General features: G+C 35.2%; 2 protein-coding genes and 1 long non-coding RNA gene across 3 annotated transcripts in view; 2 read left to right on the top strand and 1 right to left on the bottom strand.

The window, feature by feature from the left end:
• Nucleotides 1-4,754, bottom strand: part of jak2b (Janus kinase 2b) — a 41,414-nt gene extending 36,660 nt beyond the window's left edge. Inside the window, exon 1 of the mRNA XM_059547637.1 lies at nucleotides 4,034-4,754. The gene's annotated coding sequence lies outside the window, so the exon portion shown is untranslated. The remainder of the gene's footprint in view (nucleotides 1-4,033) is intronic.
• LOC132138008 (uncharacterized) lies at nucleotides 4,377-16,845 on the top strand. Its single transcript, XR_009432326.1, has 4 exons — nucleotides 4,377-4,517; nucleotides 14,050-14,222; nucleotides 14,596-14,669; nucleotides 16,331-16,845. It is a non-coding gene; the product is annotated as an uncharacterized LOC132138008 (long non-coding RNA).
• A 356-nt stretch (nucleotides 16,846-17,201) lies between these two features.
• Nucleotides 17,202-18,488, top strand: LOC132137975 (notch-regulated ankyrin repeat-containing protein B-like). Its single transcript, XM_059547638.1, has 2 exons — nucleotides 17,202-17,476; nucleotides 17,601-18,488. The coding sequence occupies exon 2, from the start codon at nucleotides 17,862-17,864 to the stop codon at nucleotides 18,195-18,197; it is 336 nt and encodes a 111-aa protein (XP_059403621.1). The 5' UTR covers nucleotides 17,202-17,476; nucleotides 17,601-17,861; the 3' UTR covers nucleotides 18,198-18,488.
• Nucleotides 18,489-21,834: the final 3,346 nt, after the last annotated feature.

The following is a 21,834-nucleotide window of genomic DNA, read 5'->3' as shown; positions in this document are numbered from 1 at the left end:
TATCCAGTGAAACTCTAAAGTTTTTAGTCAGAGAGTGTTCGCGAGTGAAAATATATCTGTGCTTAACTTATACTTCAGAAAATCAGAGAATTTATTAGACATTGGCTAATATTGGACATCATTCAGTCGCCAGAAAGAAGCTTAAGTCGCACATGCCAGTGATTTAATCGCAATGTAGAGGGTTGGTTTATGCGGCAGGATATGCAATGCAATGAATAAAAAGACAGTCTAAGTCAGGGGCCCTCAATTAGTTTTCACCGTGGGCCGAATTCTGACAACAATACCAAGCCAAGGATCACTGACCTATATAGATCTATAGGTCTATCTATTTTATTCAAACAAATATTGCACTTAGATACAGAAGAAATTTTCCTGTTGAATATACAAATGAAAAAAACAAAAAAATCTGGATCTCCATGTCTGTCATCCAAATCAACTGTTCCTGCTGATCTCCAGACTGGATCTCTTGTCTCCACTTTCCCTAATTGCATATTTAATTGTTAGATATGTCAGGATTAATATTTTAATACTTAGATTTTTGAAGGGGATCAAACTGTAACACTGTGTGTCCCAACCAGACGTGACGCGACACAATAAAAAGTATTTTTTCTATATAGTCTTTGTCCTAACCACACGCGACAGTGACACGTGACAATAAGCGACACGGAATTCTATTTTAGAATGTTTTTTATTTTCTACGACATCGCTGCAGAAACAACATACAAAAAAATATGGAAGTGATACTCTCAGGTAATGATTATGTGCTTTATTCAATGTTAAAAGTGTCTAATGTGAGTTTAAATATTATTTTGCATGATCTTTATAGCCATAGTGAAAGCAACAATAGATATTTTACCTCAGATCTTGAAAATAAATTAGGCTAAAGAAAACCTACGTTAAAACTGTGAACTCACTGCGAACCAGAATCCATAACAAAGATGGTACCAATCACTTACTCAACTGTTCAGTCCAGGGCCGTGCACAGACATTTTGAGGGGCAGTGGCCAAAACCAAAAATGGGGCACTGGGTGGTTGGTGCTTGTTAATACAAATTATAATGTTGTTACAAATATACAAATTAAAAGAGAAGACAGCACACTCTGTAATAATTTCAGACTTTATTGTAGATGTTGTGATAAGTATGGGCTCTCCCTAACTCTCTGAGCCTACTTCTGCCTTATCTTCAATGGAAGTAGGGGAGAGTGGGGTAAGTTGAGCCAGTGGGTAAGTTGCTCCACCTCCTGTTTCTTGGCAACTATACATTTTTACTGTCACGTGAGCATGTATTTTGGAACCACCCATCATTACTGCCAGACTGTGAAAAGGAGAAACACATGGGAATGGAAGGCACTCATTTACTTTAAAAACAGTTTTTGGCTTGTCAGAGTAAAATTTTAGCATAACAGATGTAATGGTTGTTACGCCAAAGCATATTTATCCAGGTCTAAAAATATTTATGATACATAAAGATGATTTAGCAAAATATAAAACCATGCAAATAATTTAGCTAAATATTAGCTTGAACTAGTTAGCAACAATAGCTAGTTTTCCAAAATGGTCTAAGGGGCAAAGTGAGCCAAATGCTGTGGGGTAAATCGAGTCAGCATTTTAACTTACCCCACCATAAGGCACTGTAGTTCAGTTAGGGACTGTGTACAAGTGCACCAAATCCTTCTCTGATAAGAACCAGAAACTTTTTTTATCGCATTATAATCAGATAAATATTTCCACCTGTTGTCCCTAATGGCCAACAAACTCTCTGTTTAGTCTGCTTTTAGGAAGGCTACAACTTTAGTGTTCAACATATTGTTTCAGAAATGCAAACAATTAAATACTGAAATGTAAACTAAATTTGGTTGTTTTTATGTTGTTAAAGTTAACTTCATGAAAAAAAAATACAGGAAATTAGTAAATTAGTTTTTTTAATTATTATTATTATTATTATTTCACATTGGTTTGAATCAGATTTGGTCGGATGGTCATTTTACACCCAGATGGTGCATCTACCCACTGACTCAACTTGGTTCAACTTACCTCAAACCAAACTGAGCCATGAGAACACTTTTTATAAGAAACCATATTTTTAGAACCCTCTGTCATAGATACATTCTGATCATATAAAATGATAGGAAAACTTTTATTAGGATAGGATAGATACTTTCATTATACTTCTGCATAATTTTAACTTATTTGAAAATGGCTAATCTTACCCCAATCTCCCCTATAAGTATTAGACATTGAATTTAATATTTTACAGAACAAATCTATATTATATACTAAGAAACAACTCATCTAGAACATTTATATTATTTTTTAACTATTTATAGGCCTACTTTTAATATTGTTTAAATAAAATGTGTTACAGATCACTAGTATCAAGACAAGTGATTATAATGGGACATATACTTAAATACATGCTAGCGTAACAAAACGTACAGTATTTACTAGTTGCCATATAAACACTAGCCTATATAGAAAATAAGTGTAATACACAAGTTTCACAATTTGATTTGAATTACTGAAATGAAACTTTTCCACGACATTCTAGTTTATTGAGCTGCACCTGTATTTGCCATCGTTTTGAACTATGCTGTATGTGTTGTGATCAGGGCCGTCCCAAGCATTGTTGCAATGTGTTCTTTATAAAACTTCAAAATTAGATTATTTTTAATTCTTAAATGAATTTTTAAATAAAACACTATTATTTTATTTGAAAGAGTGATTTTTTTTTCTATTGACTAAAAAACGAAAAAAAATTTTTTTCATTAGATCAGATAACATTTTAAGCTGCCATATGATCATGTTACACATGCCCCTCAGATGTTACAATGTACCCCCAACATACGGGGCATGTTGTCACATTTCACTTCCATTATTTTGGGGTAGATAAAGTAAAGCGTATACATTGTAATTATCAAACAAAGCAACATATTTGTACTAGACAAGTGGGAAATTAATGTGGAAAAAAAACTATACTCTGAATTATGCTCAAACTGACAAAGTCCAAACTTGTTTGGTTGTGCCCCGCTCTCCGCTAATTTCACAAATCCATCTCTCTCAAAATACACATCAAGGCTTCAAATCACCACATCGCGCCTGCACTAAGCGAGCTGCACGCCGCACAGTCGACACAGGAATTGCCACTTGCACAATCGTCAATAAAAATCATAATTTGCAGTTCTTTTAAAGTCTTGCTAGCATTTAAACCATTCAGCACTCTCGCGCACATGCACACTTAAATCTCTCACATATAAGGCCACCTCACATACAGCTCATAAAATCAGGTTTGCACTGTGTAAGCTATTGTGCAGCAATTGCCCCCAAAATGTACTGCATGATCAAACACCATATTGCATCACTATAAGTAATTCTACATGATAAAAAGAAGGCCTCAAAAAGATTGGTATCGGTGATCATATCGGAGATCAGCTTCAAGCTTCTTGTTCGGAGCACCATTATTTTTTACTTTCAGCCAAGCTAAGATTATGTAAATGTAAGAAAACTTTAAGATAAACAGAATGCTAATGTTAATTTATATATATATATTTAAAAAAACTGTTTAAAATGCTATTCTCAACACACTGTTAATGACTTTAAGAAATAAAACAAAAATGTCAGTTCTCCTGTGATGCTTATTTCTCCAAGGTTTTACAAATTAAATGGTTAGGGTTTGGGTTATATTCCAGATTAGGGGATAGGGTTATTTATTTATTTTCCAGGATTGCACATAGCCGAGCAAACACCTAAATTAGATTTATGCATGCACAGAGGTGAAATGAGCGCAGCTGACATTTCCTTCTGGTTACGGACTCATGTAACGTTACTCGGTTAATTTATCAACAATCAGAGTAGACATTGCCAGTGTACAGCCAGTTACATAAAAATCTGACAGCATGCATTGAATCTAATCTACAACATAAGCCTTTAAATTCTGCAATACACAAGGCCGAGTGTTTTAAAGCAAGAACCACATTTGCACAATAATAAAAATAATAATCATAAAACAAAAAAACTAAGTTACATACTTACTTGCTTGTTTGGGGTTGCTGAGCTAGCGAGCACTGCTAGTCAATTCGAGTGATAACCAACGCACTTGAAACTTCAAATATCCGAGCGAAACAGTCATTTAATCCATGCTGCTGTCTTTACTCCAAATATGTTGTCGCTCGGTGTCACTTAGGCAAGGGTCGAGCGTGTGTCCACCCCGTAGGTGTCGTAATAGTTGTCTTGTTTGAGCACAGCTCGCTAAGATGTTTTGGGTCGAGTATAGACGGCTAGCTGAGTGTTAGCTTGTGCTGCTACTGCTGCTCTTATTTACAAAACACGACCACATGAGCTTCGCACTTGTGCATGCTGTCTCAACTCCAATATGACCACAAAGACGACGGTGTATGTTCTTTAAGAAAGCCAAGTGAGGATGGATATGTTAAGGACGCGCCATGTCTTAAGATCATCAGAGGAGTGACAGCTAGCGAGCATGCTAACTTACCCGAGATGACAGCTCAGACTACCAGCAGGTCATGCTTTACCAAACATCATCTGTGTCTGTCTTTAAAGTATCGTTGCTTTGTCTGTCCTCTCGAAAGGAGTGCAGTGAACACGATTTCTGAGTTCCAGCACGCAGTCTGTATGTTTCTCTGCTGTCTCGTGTCTCATATGCAGGTGGAGCCCTGTGGTTTACTGCAGAGTTGACACACTACTCGGAGTCTCAGCGGGATGTGGCTCAATACCTAGTGTGCTGCCTACTTAGACAGCATGTTTGGACGGCACAGGGTTATATTTCCCCCGAACCTGTCGATGGCGCCCTGAAACGCTTGAAGGTTTTGAAACACAACCCGTTTATAACGGTAGAGTGATTCACTGACCCTTTGCTGTATCACCTTCATCAGACTGCAATCAATTATTAACTCTAGACCCTCCCAGCACAGATCCTTGTTTAATCGTGCATTTTATATTTGGTCATTTTGAAATGCATGTTCTTGGCAGAGTGACAAGGAAATGAAAGTAAGGATCAGAGGTGGGTAGAATACCCAAAGACTGTACTCAAGTAAAAATAAAAGTACTTATAGAATTATTCACTGAATTAAAACTAAAAGTAATAGTCTGAATAGATACTTGAGTAAGAGTAAAATAGTATTGGATTAAAAAAAAAACTACTCAAGTAGTTAGTTACTAGTTAGGCTACTTTGGGTCACATACTGAATATCTAGTCTAGCCTATATTTATTTAGATTTATTTAGATAAAATGTACAGTATGTAATGTATGTATATATATATATATATGTGTGTGTGTGTGTGTGTGTGTGTGTCTTTTTTTCAGCCTTTTCTCCAGTCTTGCAGTGTCACATAATCCTTCAGAAATCATTCCAATATGCAGCTTTCTATTCATCAAAGAATCCTAAACAAAATGTCCCAGGTTCCCTCCAAAAAATATTAAGCAGCAAAACTGTTTCCAGCACTGGTAATAAATCAATATATTAGAATGATCTCTGAAGAATCAAATTACTCTGAAAACTGGAGTAACAGGTAACAGATGATGAAAATTCCGATTTGCATCACTGAATTAAATTACAGTATAAAGTATATATTAAGTATTAATTATGTATTATATATGTATAAATAACCTCTGACATGGAGAAGATTGAAAACCCCTCACATGACGGCTAAGTTACCGAACATCTAAACACAACGAACCAAATGCACATTGACGGATCTTCTTCTGTCTGCTCTGCAAAATGTAAACAAATTGATATTTCTGCAAACGTAAATATTGTGGAAATATCAATATTAATTGTGTCTAGGCATTCCTCCTGGAACAGAGCTAACGTAGTTTTAGAGGGTATTCATTTCATACTCTGTGACAGCTTATGTAATGTAAAAATTATAATAAACGGTATTATTATTACTGTAAAATTATAATAAACTGCAACCGAAAGTAGCCTGTCTATACCTGTTGAACCGTAGACAGAACACACTGTGTTAATATAAAAAAGATCTTCATCGCTAGCAAACAATAGCCTTTTCTATTTGTTTTAAATTCAGTGCAGATCCAAAGCCATGTCTTCAACACCCTTGATGTTCTTAAAATTGCTGTTACAACTCTGAGTGAAATTGTCCTTGATACTGATGCTCTCTGTTTGACCTCTCAGTTTGGTTTTAGGTGAAAGCAAAGTATGTTTGGTATACACACGCTCCACTGCATATTCAAACTAATAATGTGCTCGTAGAGTTTTATGATTTATTTATTTATTTTTTATTTCAATTCATCAAAATGTCAGTCCATCTACCCAAACACGAAACAATGTGATGAACACATCAACAGCAGATTCTGCCCTGGATTTTTGAGCTCAGAAAGAATTGGAACTTTGCACAATTTATAAAAACAAAAAATAACCAAATTTTCCTTTTAGCCTATAATAATGGTTAATGGTTCTTTAACCAAGTTGTTTGATATAATCAATGAAATAAGTCAATTTCAGAGCCTAGGGTCTAAGAGTTTGCTAATAATACAATAAAGTTATGGAAACATTAATGTTCATATAAACATAAAATGTTATTTTTAAAAGCTTTTTATATTTTATTTATTTATTTATTTTGGGGTTATGTGAAGTATAAAATCTGTGGAGGTTCTGTCCATTTTGAACGATTCTATCAAAAAAAATTAAGAAAAAGAACTTGTAAACACCATGGGAATGTTGCCTTTGAATATTCGCTTAACTTTATAAAACTAGTAAAACATAATAAAACATAAATGTTCAAATAAAACGTTTCAGGTTTACAAACAATGTATAAATAATGATTCTAAGAGAGACCATCATGTTTTTTTTACAACATACATTCTATTAACATTCATAACTTTGAGAGAACCCTGGCAAAACTTTAGCATTTACATTTTACGATTGATTATCATTGTTTATATATTTAAACACTTGGATACTTGAGTTGCATTTGGAATGTCATTGCATCAAATTACAACCAATTATTTTAACAAAACATGGGGACAAAAAGATGATCAGTTCAGTTTTTAGTGCATGTCAAAAAGAATAATTTGTTTACAGATATCACTGGTTTGATTTTTTTTTCTAAGGCAATTAAATTCAAACAGTTTGCATAGTTTACAGGATTTGTTTATATATATATACACTGTAAAAAAAAATCCCGTAAAAAAACAGTAAAATTCCGGCAGCTGGGGTGCCAGAAAAATACCGTTAAATAACGGGCACATTAAGTAACGGTAATTTTCCGTAATTCAAAAATACAGTTTTTGAGATTTTCTGTATTTTCTTCAGCTTTTAATGTTTAATAAGATGTTTTACATAAATATTGCGGAAAGTTTAGAAAAAAAACATTAAATTATCATAAAGTTTGAACACTTTAACTTCAAATAATCAGCCATGATTGCGAAAATGTGTTTTAATAATTTATTGACCTAGCTGCAAGAATATACCAATAGTTTGTTCATAACTGCAATTTACTAATATTCTTTGTTCAAAACTGCAACACTATAGCTACCAGTATAAAGATTATAGCACAGCTGCAACAATATTCCAATAATTTGTCCATAACTGCAATAGTATAGAAAATATATTTACAAACGATCATAACTGCAACAATATTCCAGTAAAAAAAATAAGCCCAAAGGTTTAAATTACTGTAGATCACAACTGCAACAACATACCAATTCAGTTTGTTCATAACTGCAACAGTATATATAAAAAAAATTATATATATATATATCTCATAACTGCAACAACACACAATAAAAGAATTGTTAAAAACTGCAACAATATAGCAGTTTGGTAAACAAATAAAAATTAATAATTAAAATTGTCCTTAAAACTGAAACACCTGTGAACAGATTAATTTATCTTGACAACAGATAATGCATGAAAAAAAAATAATTCAACCATGAAATCAAATAATCAGCAAGTATTTTAAGTCTGTGACACTGTCAAGAATTTCTGCTAGGCAATGTAGGAAGATCTGACACTCAAAGTTTTACTCCATCCTTTCATAGTCCGCAATCTTGTTAATCAGTGAAAGAACCTTTGGACTGACTGACGATTTCTTTCTCGATGTGGTCTTATCCACTTCCGGTCGCTTCTCGGGGTTCATCTTAAAAAGGCATCTGTTGAATGAAAAAAAAAATCCTTAGTAATAAAACATGGACTGTAACATATGCTGTGAATATATTTAAAATAAAAGCAGAACAATAAGAACTTGTAAAGGGCATGCTTGTGGTGGATGTTTGCTATAAAGAAGTATGTGAAAGGTTGTTGTTTGTGAGGCAGACTGAGAAGGTTGTGACAATGTAAGAGAGTGTGTTGTGTGAGGATGAGAGTGTGAGGATGCATGTAGGGCTGCACGATTAATCACATGCGGTTGTCAGATGCGTTTGCAGATGAATCGCATTCGATTATGAACAGGATATTGTGTAGCTTGTCAGTGAACTACAGCTCTGTGTATTAAATGTTGCTCGATTTGAAAACAGGTGGATATTTACTACTAATCACAGGACCGGCTTTAATGACGAGACACGCCTGAAAAACGCATGTGATTAATCATGCAGCCTTAGAAGCGTGTGTGAGGATTGCGCGTGAGAGTGTGTTAGTGTGTGTAAGGATGCATGTGTGACTGTCTATGTGAGAGTGTGCTTGTGAGAGAGAATGTATATGTGAGAGTGTGTGAGTGTAAGGATGCATTTTTAAGAGTATGTGAAAGTGTGTAACTGTGTGTGTGAAGATGCGTGTAAGAGTGTGTGTGTTGATGCATGTGTAACTGTCTGTTAGAGTATGTGGATGTTTGTATTAGAATGTGTGTGTGTGTGTGTGAGAATGTGTATGTGAGATTGTGTGAGTGTAAGGATGCATTTGTAAGAGTATGTGAAAGTGTGTAACTGTGTGTGTGTATATGTGTGTGTGTGTGAGGATGTGTGTGAGAATGTGTATGTGAGAGTGTGTGAGTGTAAGAATGCATTTGTAAGAGTATGTGAAAGTGTGTAACTGTGTGTGTGAAGGTGTGTCTGTGTGTGTGTGTGAGGATGCATTTCTGAGTATGTGTATGTAAGTGTGTGAGTTTGAGGATGTGTGTGTGACAGTGTGTATATGAGAGAGTGTGAGGATGCATGTGTGTCTGTGAGTGTGTGTGTGAGAATGCATGTGAGAGAATTTGTATGTGATAGTGTGTGAGTTTGAGGATGCTTTTGTGAGTCTGTCTATGTGAGTGTGATGATGTGTGTGTGACTGCATGTATGTGAGTGTCTGTGTGTGTGAGAGTGTGTGAGTATGCATGTGTGACTGTGTGTGAGTGCGTGTGTGACTGTGTGTGAGAGTGTGTGTTAGAGCAGTGGTTCCCAAACTTTTCCATTCCACGACCCACCTAGACAAGTGTAATCTATTTCATGACCCACCACAATATTTGAGGAAAAAAAAGGTTGATATTACTTTAAGCCTAATCTTACTTAAAAGTTTGATGACAGAAATGAAGTATTTAAGAAAAAAAAACTTTTTATTTTAGAGTAGGCCTACACCTGAAAAAAATCACTATTAATATTTAAGTTTTAATTTTTGTTTACAGACTTTAGAATATGTAGTGTCCATAAAAACGTTAAACAGGCTCACTCCAGTGAACTGTAATCTGCGCTGCTGTGTTTTGTTGCAGAAAATGCATTCACGATCCTTCCGTGTGTGTCGGTGAGAACGGAGCACAATCCAACACTTTTTTTAGAAAAAGCATAAGAAGCAAAGCAGAACTATCTTAAACTGTTTGGAGATTAAAATAATTGTGAAATAGGTAAAAAATAATAATAAACATGTGTCTCGTTTTAAATAAACAAACAAAAAAAAAACTGGATGACATTAAGTTCAGGCAGAAATTTATTTTAGCAATGGTTAAATTAATGTTCAGCAATATCTTCAAAAGATTTCTGAACTTTGGCAAATTTTTCTCTAAAAAGAGATGATACGTCAAGGAGTATTGCATTATTTTTTTGTGCATTTTGTTATGTGGAAATGTTTAAATCTTGTAGTGTTACAATTAACCCTGCGTTTGTGCACTGCTCACCCTGTACATGTGAAATGCTTTTTACAAACCGTTTCCCGAACGAAAAAAGTGCACAGAGCTCAAACGGACGATAGAAATGAATGAACATGGCCTACCTGAAACCGTTTTCGTAACATTTGTTTTCTGGTGTATGCAATCTCATGCGGAATATAGTGTATTGAAGTGAGCAAGTTTTTCTCTTTTAATAATGCGGACCGATTGAACCTTTTAATGACATTGCTCTGAGACCTTCACTGTTATTACAACTCGTGCGCGCCCGCGCTTCAAAACACGCAAAGCACGCGGACTTAATTGCAATTCGAAAATCACACTAAGGATATTGCAGTCCTTATTAATGTTGGTGGGCTATATCATTGTGACGAGTGGGTTCCCGGTTCCCGCCTCCTCCTTCCCGTGATTGAGAAGTTTTTAATGTGTTAGACTGGTGCCGAAGCCTGGGAGGAAGGAGGGACGCGCTGCCGAAGATCCCTCGGCACTGAGGTGAATCCGCAGTGCCATCGAGTAGGGCGAAGGAGGATGCTCGAGGCGGTGGGCTGGAGTGAGTTGCCGGGGAGACGGACGCTCCTCTTTTGTATCCTTCCGATCTCCTCCGTGGTTCTCGAGACTGGTGAGTCGAGCAGGTGTCGCTCAATTCCAATCACTCCACCGGCCTCGCACCGTTCCCACTCGTCACTTTCGTGCAGCCCTAGACTGAACTGTGTGTGTGTGTGTCATTGAAACGCAAATTTAGCTGCAGCCAAGTGACTTTGTGCGACCCACCTTGTTCCATTCTGTGACCCACAAGTGGGTCGCGACCCACAGTTTGAAAACCCCTGTGTTAGAGTGAGTGTATGTAAGGATGCGTAAGTCAGTGTGTGTTGAAAAAGTGAGTGACTGTGTGTGAGGACACGCGTGTGAGTGTGATACGTGTGAGAGTGAGTTTATGAGTGTGTGTTTTTACCTTTGCACAATCTCTTGCGTTTCTCCTTGGTTTCCTGGGTATGAAATGTTCAAGCAGTAGTATGAAGCAAACATCAGCTTCAGAGCGTCGTAGAAGATGGTGATGTGGCCGTTAACTATGATTTGGTCAACAGAAAACAAAGTTCTCTGCAGTCAAAGGGGGAACTTCCTGTTGTCATGCATAAGAAAAAGAAGAGATCAGTTACACTGTGATAAACTTACTGCAAATATTAAATTGTTTTCCTTTAAATATATTCAAACATACCACACACAATTATTTTTCTGACAGCTAGTAAATTGACATGAAAAGGTCCCTGCCTGTGACACAGAAGATAACTGCTGATGCTGACTTTTAAATGCATCGTAATTTCTGAACCGTAAGTGCAAGCTGCTAGCCAAAAAACCAATAGGTAGTGTGCCTCATTTCTGTGTAGCCCTTGATGTTGTGAATTGTGAGTTTTCAAAGAAACACCATAACTATTACTATTAACTATTAACTATTAAGTGTAATCTGTGAACATCTTTGCATTTGCAACTCACCCTTTCATGTTGACATTGGTTTTAGCCACTCACAGAACTTATCTGTAAGGAGAAAAAAAAGCATATAAATGTGAAATTTTAGGAAATCTACAAAAATACAAAGAAATATACTGATATTTAATATACCTGTTCACCCCATCAGTGAGTATCAATAATCCCTATAAACTTCAATAACAGTCTTTAATTATAGAAGGGTGATTTTAACTGTCATGAAACAGAAGTTGTGAAACTTTTTTCCCTAGGCTAGATTACAAGATTACAAGGTTATATGAATTCTCAGATGACACACTGCAGACATTGTTTTTTCATTCACAATTTTAACTGGTCAAAGGTTTTAGTCACCAGCTTTTTTAAATAATTTTAATATTTTTAATATTTGCTTAACCAATAGACAGATATAAAGGGTAACCAACATATATAATTTATTAAAAAGTGATTAAATACTGACTGTAACGATATTTCAGACCATCAGTGAGACTATATCTGGAATTAAAAGAGTAAAACATGCAGACAAAATAAAGTAGTTAAGTGAACTTCATTATACAAGCGTAATAACCAGTGCTTGAAGAGGGATAACGGTTAAGTGCCCGGCGAACATAACGTTTCAAATCGCGCGTCACTTTAAGCGCTGGTCCTAATGAATCTTTTTCTAAATTCAGAATTTTCATCCAATCTCGCCTCGAAAAATATGATTTTTTTTTTAGCTTTTAGACGACGCCAACGATTATGTATATCAAAACCGATTAAAAACACTGCATTATGCGTCGAAGTTCGGTAAAGTTGGCAACATATCTACATATTCGAACTTAACGTTAACTTACCTTCGCTAACTGTTAAATTCATGAGTTCTTAAACCACAAATGATAATAATATTCAATAACAGCATCGTAGACAACCAGCCAACGACTTTCCTTAAATTCAGCCTGTTTTTCCCTCAGGGACAAAATAACGTTAGAAGTTAGCCACACTTAACGACCAACGGCACTGGTCAGCGCCGAAGTTTGAAACACTGGTTTAACGATTCAAAAAGGTAAACATTCTAAATGCTGGAACTCAAATATAGTAGAAATAACATATAGTAATGACCAGAATTAGAAAACATGGACTTAACCTGCTTTTTTCGCCTCAAATCGAAGATTGACAGTGAAACTGAAGGTCGAGTGATTCCTTCTGCGCGGCGCGCGTTGCAGCCCCACTGCGTGCTTGGAGGAGAATGTATCCTTGCGCTAGGGCGGGAATTCCTTCAGTTCGAATATTTAAAATGTTTTTTTTTTTTGTAATTTAAATATCAGCATATTATTATAGTATTATATCACATTATGAAACGGTACTATGAGAATAAATGCGTAATAAAACACCAAACTGAGCAGAACTATTTTGACAAGCGGAAGAAGATGAAGATATCAGTTGACAGTACTATGGAAATACGATTCTTTTGCTCGAATTGTTTCTTTTGGGAAGGATGTTTCAACAAACCGGTTCAAAAACTGATTCACCTGCTCTTTTATGCAAACACGCAATGTAGGCAACATATACATATTATATCAATAATAATAATAATAATAATAATAATAATAATAATAATAAAAATAATAATAATGAACGTGAACTTTTGTACAGTTGTTATTTATATTTTTAATCTGTTAAAAATATGGCATTATATTATTAATGCCACACACACACACACATACATACTGCACATAAACATACATATAGCGCACTGTTTTTGGTGTGTTATGTGAAATAAATCTTCAAAAATATTTTTGTGGCGTTATGCACATTGACATGTTTTTCATGTGATTTTACATAGGATATGTAAATATACAGTCTATTTCTGTAATTTTACAATTTTAAACTGTATTTCAAAATTACGTGAAAAAACTGTAAAATAAAACAGTAAAATTCCGTAAAATAACAGTTTTTTTACAGTGTATATATATATATGTATATATATATATATGTATATATATATATAAATATATATATATATATATATATATATATATATATATATATATATATATATGCAGTTTGTGTGTGTGTGTGTGTGTGTGTGTGTGTGTGTGTGTGTGTGTGTGTGTGTGTGTGTGTTTGTGTGTGTGTGAACATACACACACACATTTATATACACACACCTTAACCATTATATGATTATAGTAATTCGCCTTGCTGTCTAAGGACATAATAATTGAACGTAAGCAACGTAGAGTACGTAAGACTTTAGTGTCTTTGAATATTCAGTCACTAGAGGGAGCCTTTTTTATTCTATAACAGCAAGAAAGCTTCTAGGGCTTTGGAAAGAGATATTTGGCTTGTTAAAAATACCTTACTGCTACAGACTAACTTTATTAAAACCAAAATCGACATATATGCGTGATCTACATGAAATGTAGGTATTTAATACTCTATGAAGGAATAGATTTACAAGGAGAAATCTTTGAGATCTCTTAAAACTCATTACTTAAATGGGTCTTCCATAAGAATATTTCTGCTTCGTTTTTCATACAGCGCTACACATAGCTGGGCATTATACTCCAGTGATCAGGGTTACTGCAGTGCAGCGTCTGACATCATGATCAGTGTTGCCTTTTCCTGGGGATATCCTTCACAAACACAGAGCCTGAGAGTGGGACGGGAACAGGAAAGCGTTCACTTGGAGGAGGGTGGGCTGTGGCGAAGAGGTGAGATTTTTAGCAAGGACGAATATTCCTTCAGACACAACTTGGAAAGCTTCTGGTACTCTTATATTTTGGACTTTAATTCACTTTACTGTATTAATGGTAATTTTCTGTAGGATCAATAGACATACATTTTATACAGTAAAAAGAGTGAGAACATATGTAAAAGAAAATGCTCTTTAAATTATTGATGGGCCTTAATTAGTTTTAACTTTGTGGTGAAAAATATATATAAAGACTGCAAAATATCTGATCTTTCCCTCAACTAGGCATAATCTCTCTCTATCTCTCTTTCTCTCTCTCTCTCTCTCTCTCTCTCTCTCTCTATCTCTCTTTCTCTCTCTCTCTCTCTCTCGCGCTCATGTCTGAACTTAAGGTTGAGCAAGTGGAGCTCCTGCCCTACAGCTGTTGTGGTTCAAGGGCAGGAAGCAGCTTGGTTCCCACACAAAGGTACACATCAAACACACAGACCAGTACAGACTCACTTACACACACACACATGCACAACTGCACGAATTGCCAGCCTTGCAAGCATAATACGAGGTACAGTGAACAAATACACACCAAGACAAACAGGACATTCCTACTGTCTGACGCTACAAACCAACAGATTTACAGGTCTTGTTTCCACTTAAACAAATGCTTTAGCTCGCAAATGTCAGGAAGTCTCTCCTTATGGATCACAGAGTGTCTACAAATTTGTCTCATTACATATGTTTATTATACATGTGTCCTCCCTAATATCTGATTCTGACTGGTGAAATTAGTTGTCAGTTATTTTGACTATATAATAATTGAGCTAGATGACTCTTGTATCACTTTGCAGACTATTTGTTCTCAAATACTCTACTGTTCAAAAGTTTATTTGTTTTTTTTTATGAAAGAAATTAATACTTTTATTAAGCAAGGAACTGATAAATTTATCGCAGTTGACTTTAAGTAACTTTTTCTTTTTTTTTTTTTTTACAAAAAAATTACTTCAAATAAATGCTGTTCTTTTAAACTTACTATTTACTCAAGAATCCTGAGAGAAGTTACTGAAAAAATGAAAATATAAAATAATCAAAGTTTTTAGAATAGTATTAAGTAGCAAAATTGTTTTTTGAGCAGCAAATAAGCAGCAAATAAGCATAGCAGAATGATTTCTGAAAGATCACACTGAAGACTGGAGATGAAAATTCAGCTCTGACATCACAAGAACAAAATACAATTGAAAACATATTTAAATAGAAAAGGTTCTTTTAAATTCTAATAATATTTAACAGTATTACAGTTTTTACTGTATTTTGATCAAATAATGCAGTCTTGGTAAATAGGCTATAAGCTTATTTAAAAAGGCTTATTTAAAAAACTTTTTAAAAAATTGGGCTTTGGAAAAGTAATGTATATCACCTATATGTTGGACTTAAAGTCAGACTTAAATGGTGGGAAGAGAGACACCCATCACTAAATTTCCCATGCAAAAATATTTAGGCAAGCAGAAAACATATAGCACACTAATTGCAAGGGCAGTGCCTTTGAGCAACATGGGGTTAAGTGCCCTACTCAAGGGCACTACAAATGACCGCACATAACCATGACCTGTTTAACAAGGATTCACATTTAAAAACACACCATCTGCATGCTACTTTTAAAATTAAATTAAATTTTTGCATTTAGCAGACGCTTTTGTCCAAAGCGACTTACAGTGCATTCAGGCTATCAATTTTAACTTATCTTTTGTTCCCGGGGAATCGAACCACCAACCTTGCGCTTGATAGCGCATTGCTCTACCAACTGAGCTACAGGAACCCTATAATAAACTTTACTATAATAATAACTTTTACATAAATAAATAAATAAATAATAAAATAAAATAAACTCACAAGTAAATTTTAAGTTGAACAAAATATATCAAATGTTATAAATTGAGTTAAGATACCCATTAAACCTTCATAAATATGTACACTTTTGTTTGGTACCAAATCACACAACCAAATTAATTCATCACCCTGTTCAGTTTTTAAAACCTGTACAACATGCCAACTTTCCACAGGCAACTGTTTTGAAATATCTACCTTCTCTCTCTCTCTGACTTTCTATCTGTGTAAACGCCTATGCTGGGAAGAAAGGCTCAACTCTTTCCCACGGTCATAGAGCACGTGGTTTAAAATTGGATCCTGAATGACCCACCCTCCCTATTGAAACGTCACTGCAGTTCAGCCATTGAGATCCTGTTACACTGCCAAAGATTTTCAAGGCATTTGAATGAGAGTCTATTGACCTGGCAAAGCACAGTATAAGACACATTCAACAAAACCGCAGAACCTACAGACAAGTTAAGTCAGGTTTTAGAGTTAAGAGACTATGAAATTATGTTTTCATGTGTTGAATATAGACAAGTTCCACCCTTGTTTCTCATTGCAGAGCATGCAAAATTTGTTCAGGCAGTGCTCCATCAATTGTGAACAATTGAATAATCTTTTGTGTTGAAATGTTTATGAGTGAACATCGGTGACATTGGATTATGGACCACAAACAGACAGACATCTAGACAGACAAACGGATGCACAGAGAGATTACTGTCATTTCAACTATTTTCTTCATTCAAAGTGGTTGAAAAGTTTAATAAAGTGAATACACTTTACAGTTTGAGGCTATGTTTTCTATTTGAATGCATTAGCAAAAACATGCAGTGGAGTTGACTATGACAGGGTTGAAAATAAACAGTAGGTTAGTATATTTAATTAACGTTTAAACTACTATATATATATATATATATATTAAAATAAACAGTAGGTTAGTATATTTAATTAACGTTTAAACTACTATATATATATATATATTGTAGTTTAAACGTTAATTAAATATACTAACCTACTGTTTATTTTAATATATATATATATATATATATATATATATATATATATATATATATATATATATATATATATATATATATATATATTATATTGTGCAGTTACTAGTAGCAGCATGATTCCATCTGAAAAGTAATTATTCACGAATTCCACAGACATTCAGCACTTTTATTATTGTATAATTATTTGTAGCATTTTCTCTGCAATGCAGTTTGCTAAAAAGCATCCTATGAAACGAACACAGTCTCCGCCCCTGAAAGACAAACTTCGTAACGGGTGATTGTTATTCAAATGAGCCTCAATAGGCGGAATCAAGTCGGTGAGCTATAACGGAGCATACAGACAGAACACAGCGCGCGGAGCAGGCCATTCAACACCCGCTCGTGGGAACCACTATAGGTAAAGCCCCAAACATCCGTTTACTATATTGATTGCAATACTATTTTCCCTGTTTTTTTTTTGTTTTGTTTTTTTCATTTGCAAAGATTAGCTAAATAACTGATACATTTTCTATTATGAACAGAGTATTGGAGCAGCATATGCAGCATGGGATACTGAAGTTCCCAGCTGTATAAGAAACGTGTTTTATGCTTATTGAGCGTCTACTACGGAACGCATAAACTGGGGGAATTGTAAATAAGCTACCTTGGAGCTTGGTCTTCGAATAAAACTTCCCATTAGTGAATATTCCCTCAGGTTATTTCGGAGAGTGGACGAAGATCTGGCTCATTATCTTCTATCAGATACAGAAGCGAAGGGCTGCAGTCATCTACCTGTTGAAATCATGAGTCAGGCGGACATGGCTTGCTCTGCGCGTCAAAGAGTGTTTCAGGAAGCGCTCAGGAAAGGGAATACTAAGGAACTCCATTCTCTCTTGCAAAACATGACAAACTGTGAATTTAACGTGAACTCTTTCGGACCCGAAGGACAGACGGCGCTTCATCAGTCCGTGATCGATGGCAACCTAGAGTTAGTGAAGCTTCTAGTGAAGTTCGGTGCAGACATCCGTCTGGCAAACAGAGATGGATGGAGCGCCCTGCACATAGCAGCTTTTGGTGGACATCAAGACATCGTTCTTTACCTCATCACACGGGCGAAGTACTCATCAAGCGCGCTCTGAGGCAATCAAAGAAGATCTGACGCTGTACATTTAAGCCTATATGACCCTTATGTGCCAAAGACAGTTTGTTTGTGATGTATTTAGGAGATTGATTTAATATCGGTAGGCACAGAATTCAAATCCAAAAGGTTATTTTTGATAAGTTGGGTTGGTACAATGTCATGGGTGTGGTTTGCCAACTTTGGATGCATGATGAAAATAATCGCTGTGTTATTTATAGATTTTTTTTTTCATGACAAATTGAACAGTCGTAGGCTATCAACGTAAGAAAGACGACTTTAGTTGGTCCAACAGCTTGGTTTGACTCAGGTTGCGAATTTTGTGGGGGTGGGGATCTGACTCCTTAATTAAGGCTTGAACATCCAAAAAGAAAAAAAACAACAACGGTGGTCCTGAAAGTAGGAAGGCTATATATAGCTATATAAGGCTATATATGCAGCGTTTTAAGAACCACAAAAACTACAAAAGATTGTATGTAACTGACGTTAAGCTATACAAAATTTATGCGCGAGACCAACTTAATCATTAACATTACTGACAGACATTTCTCCACAAAGTCGACCCCCCCCCCCGCCCCAATTCACACACTGACTAGACTGACATAAATATTCCTGTACAGAATAACACTATGTACACATTCTCTTTGCATATTGCCTAAAACAGGGACTGATGTCCGATACCTCAACTGTAATGCATTAACCTATAACGGTGACAAAGCATGTTGGTCATCAAGTTTAGTATCATTCAGCATCTCTCACCTCTTAATGGAAATATTTATACACATTTTATTTCACTCGCAACTAAATAGGTCTGCATTTTGGCATTGACTGTTGTGTCATAATCAGTAATTTGTTATTGTTTTTATTTTTAGCTGATCCACACATTTCAAGCCACACTGTTTTGTAATTCAGAGGTTGAGCAAATCTATAGATCAGCGTATAGACTGCATTGTATCCTAAAGCACGTTGGCCATGTCTTCTTAGACCTCTTGTCAACTCAGGCAAGTTGTAAGGTTTAAATATGTTGTGACTTATGAAATGCTTCAAAGCCAGTATAAAAATATGCATTACTTATACTTGAGAATGTTTTAAATATTGCACTGATGGCTGTTTTATGAGTTGTTGGTGTGATGCCAACTTTTAAAGATACTATTTTTCTAAATGGAAAAACTATTCTTATTGTATGTAAGCTCCAGGGTGGGTTCCACTCATTCTTTGCAAAGGTTTTTATATGCCTATGAATTAAATTACTGTATGTGTAATTACGCAACACACTCTGCTTGAATGTCCCCCCCATAAGTAATGTCAAACATATTTTAGACCATGACAACTGTTGAAATGTTAAAATATGACAGTGTTACTGGGCATCCTTTTGACATAATGGGAGAACAAACAAGTAAAGTGTCCAGAAAAAGTCTTGGAGCACTTCCTATCTGAAGTCCTATCCTCCTCTTTTTAAGGGGGATGCTACATGGTAAAACCAGTGTAACAAGAAGTTGCACAATGCACAAGTCTTTACTTGATAATGCCATAACGTTTATGACATGAAAGTAAAAGTAACTTCTTATAAAAGTAACTTCGTGATATTCTGGACCAACTTTTGAAATATTATTTTCATCAAACAGAAGTTTGGAAAAAGGGCTCTCATAATGTTTTTGTGAATTGTTATTTTGTTGTGTTTTTATATTTGTTTAGCTGTTTTGTTTATGTTTCGAATAATGTAAGTGGTCATATTTTAAATATATTACTTGCTGTATTTTGTACTTTTTGTACAAAGCCATTTTAGATTAAATTCTGTGGTTGTAAGAAAATGACTGGTGCAATGCATAGACTTGCATGTGACTCAGTGAGGATTCTTCAGAATGTTATTGTTTCTTGAGTCAGCCTTTGCCTCTTCCTGTGCCTTAGTTGCAGAGCCATATAGGTTGCTTAGTATTTCCGAGAAACACAAGTGGTTGTGAAAAACGGACTGTGAAGGATGCAGTTAGCCTAAACAAATGTCTTTATACAGTGTTACGTAACTTACAGAAAAACATGTTCCATATGTGTGTGCAGAGCCTTGACCAGATAGCAGTTAGTTCCTTGGTAAACACACGTTTGGCACGTGTAAAGTGTTCATTATACATTCAATGTTTTTGATATTTTTTTGATATTTGATATTACAGTTAAAATTAATATATTTCACTTTTATCAGTACATTCAGCAGCACGTTTTTACCATATTTCAAAGAAAATAGAAGTAATTATAACATTGCATAGATGTACCTACATTAAGTCCTGTTGGGTCAAAAAAGCAGCTCTTAAGTTCAACTAACTGCATTTAATATAAATGTAATAAAGTACAATTCATTTTAATTTAATTGTAAGCATGCAATTAAGTGTCCAATAACACTACATTCAGTTGACACTGATGTCTTTTAAAGTGTAATATTTCTGTAATAAGTACTCTTTTTTAAGTATGCTTAAGTGTACTTGATTTTCACAAGGGAACACACACTTTCAAAACTCTTGTGAAGTTAAAGTCATCATTTACTAGCCCTCAATTATTTCCAAGCATGCATGAGTTTCTTTCGTTTAGTAAAAAAGAAGATATTTTGAAGAATGTGGGTGACAAACAGTTTCTGGTAGCCACTGACGTTGAATACAATGGAAGTCAATTGCTATACCAGCAATTGTTTGGTTACCAACATTCTCCAAATTATACTTTGTGTTCAGCAGAAGAAAGAAACTGATAGGGTTTTGGCACAACATGAGGGTCAGTACATGACAAAATTTTAATTTTGTTGATGAACTATCCCATACATACATACTTACCTCCCACTGTTGCTGAGGTAGAACACTTATCAATACAAAAAGTTTCACCTTTATCTTGAACTTTAACTCTTAAAATGTCAATTCTGCAAATTAGTTACACATTTGTACATGTCTGTGTCCCAATAACTTTAAATGGCTAATATACTGTAAGCTACAGATGATACCAACTGAAATTAATTACCACCATTATAAAGTTGATGCAGCTAATGGTAAACAATGTTTTAAGCCCAATCATGCTAGCTGCCTAAAGAGCAGGGAATGTTAACTAAATCCAAAATACTGTTAAAGCTGATATGTGTCAATGTAACCAAATTACTGGTTAGAGATTAGGGGTAAAGATGATAGAATTGGCATGCATTTCCTTCACAACAACAAGTAAAAACAACTTGTTTATATCAGTTCAGGAACTCATCAGTGATTTTTTCATACTCCTACATCGAATATTCTGAGATGACAGAATGTGCAATAGGAGTATGAAAAAAATCAAAAGTGCACTGTTACTCTTAAGTAATATAAATATAAAACAATATTTTTTTTAGTTTTGATTTGGCTGATCGTTTTCAGTCACACAAGAGAAAAACTTTATTAAGCACATCACATGTTGTGTGTAACAGTTGTTTACGAAATAGTAAAAGCATTTTTTTGGGGTGTACTCAAATATTTATTGCTTACAAGGCATTTTTCTGCCCAAGTCACACTCTCATGCTTCCAACCTTTAGTCTCTCCATTGACAGAAGGGGCAAAAGACAGATAGCGAGAGAGACAGCTGGCCCGACCAATCCTTGCATGCCCTCTGCTCCTTTTAACTTTCTTTCACTATTTCAC

The sequence above is a fragment of the Carassius carassius genome, chromosome 4 (assembly GCF_963082965.1).
Source record: "Carassius carassius chromosome 4, fCarCar2.1, whole genome shotgun sequence".
Taxonomy (NCBI): domain Eukaryota; kingdom Metazoa; phylum Chordata; class Actinopteri; order Cypriniformes; family Cyprinidae; genus Carassius; species Carassius carassius.
Note: the sequence above shows the minus strand (reverse complement) of the source record. Positions and strands in the feature narration are given on the sequence as shown.

What these genes read in the sequence shown, in the direction of transcription:
- LOC132137975 (XM_059547638.1), top strand. Translation starts at nt 17,862, where the DNA reads ATGAGTCAGGCGGACATGGCTTGCTCTGCGCGTCAAAGAGTGTTTCAG.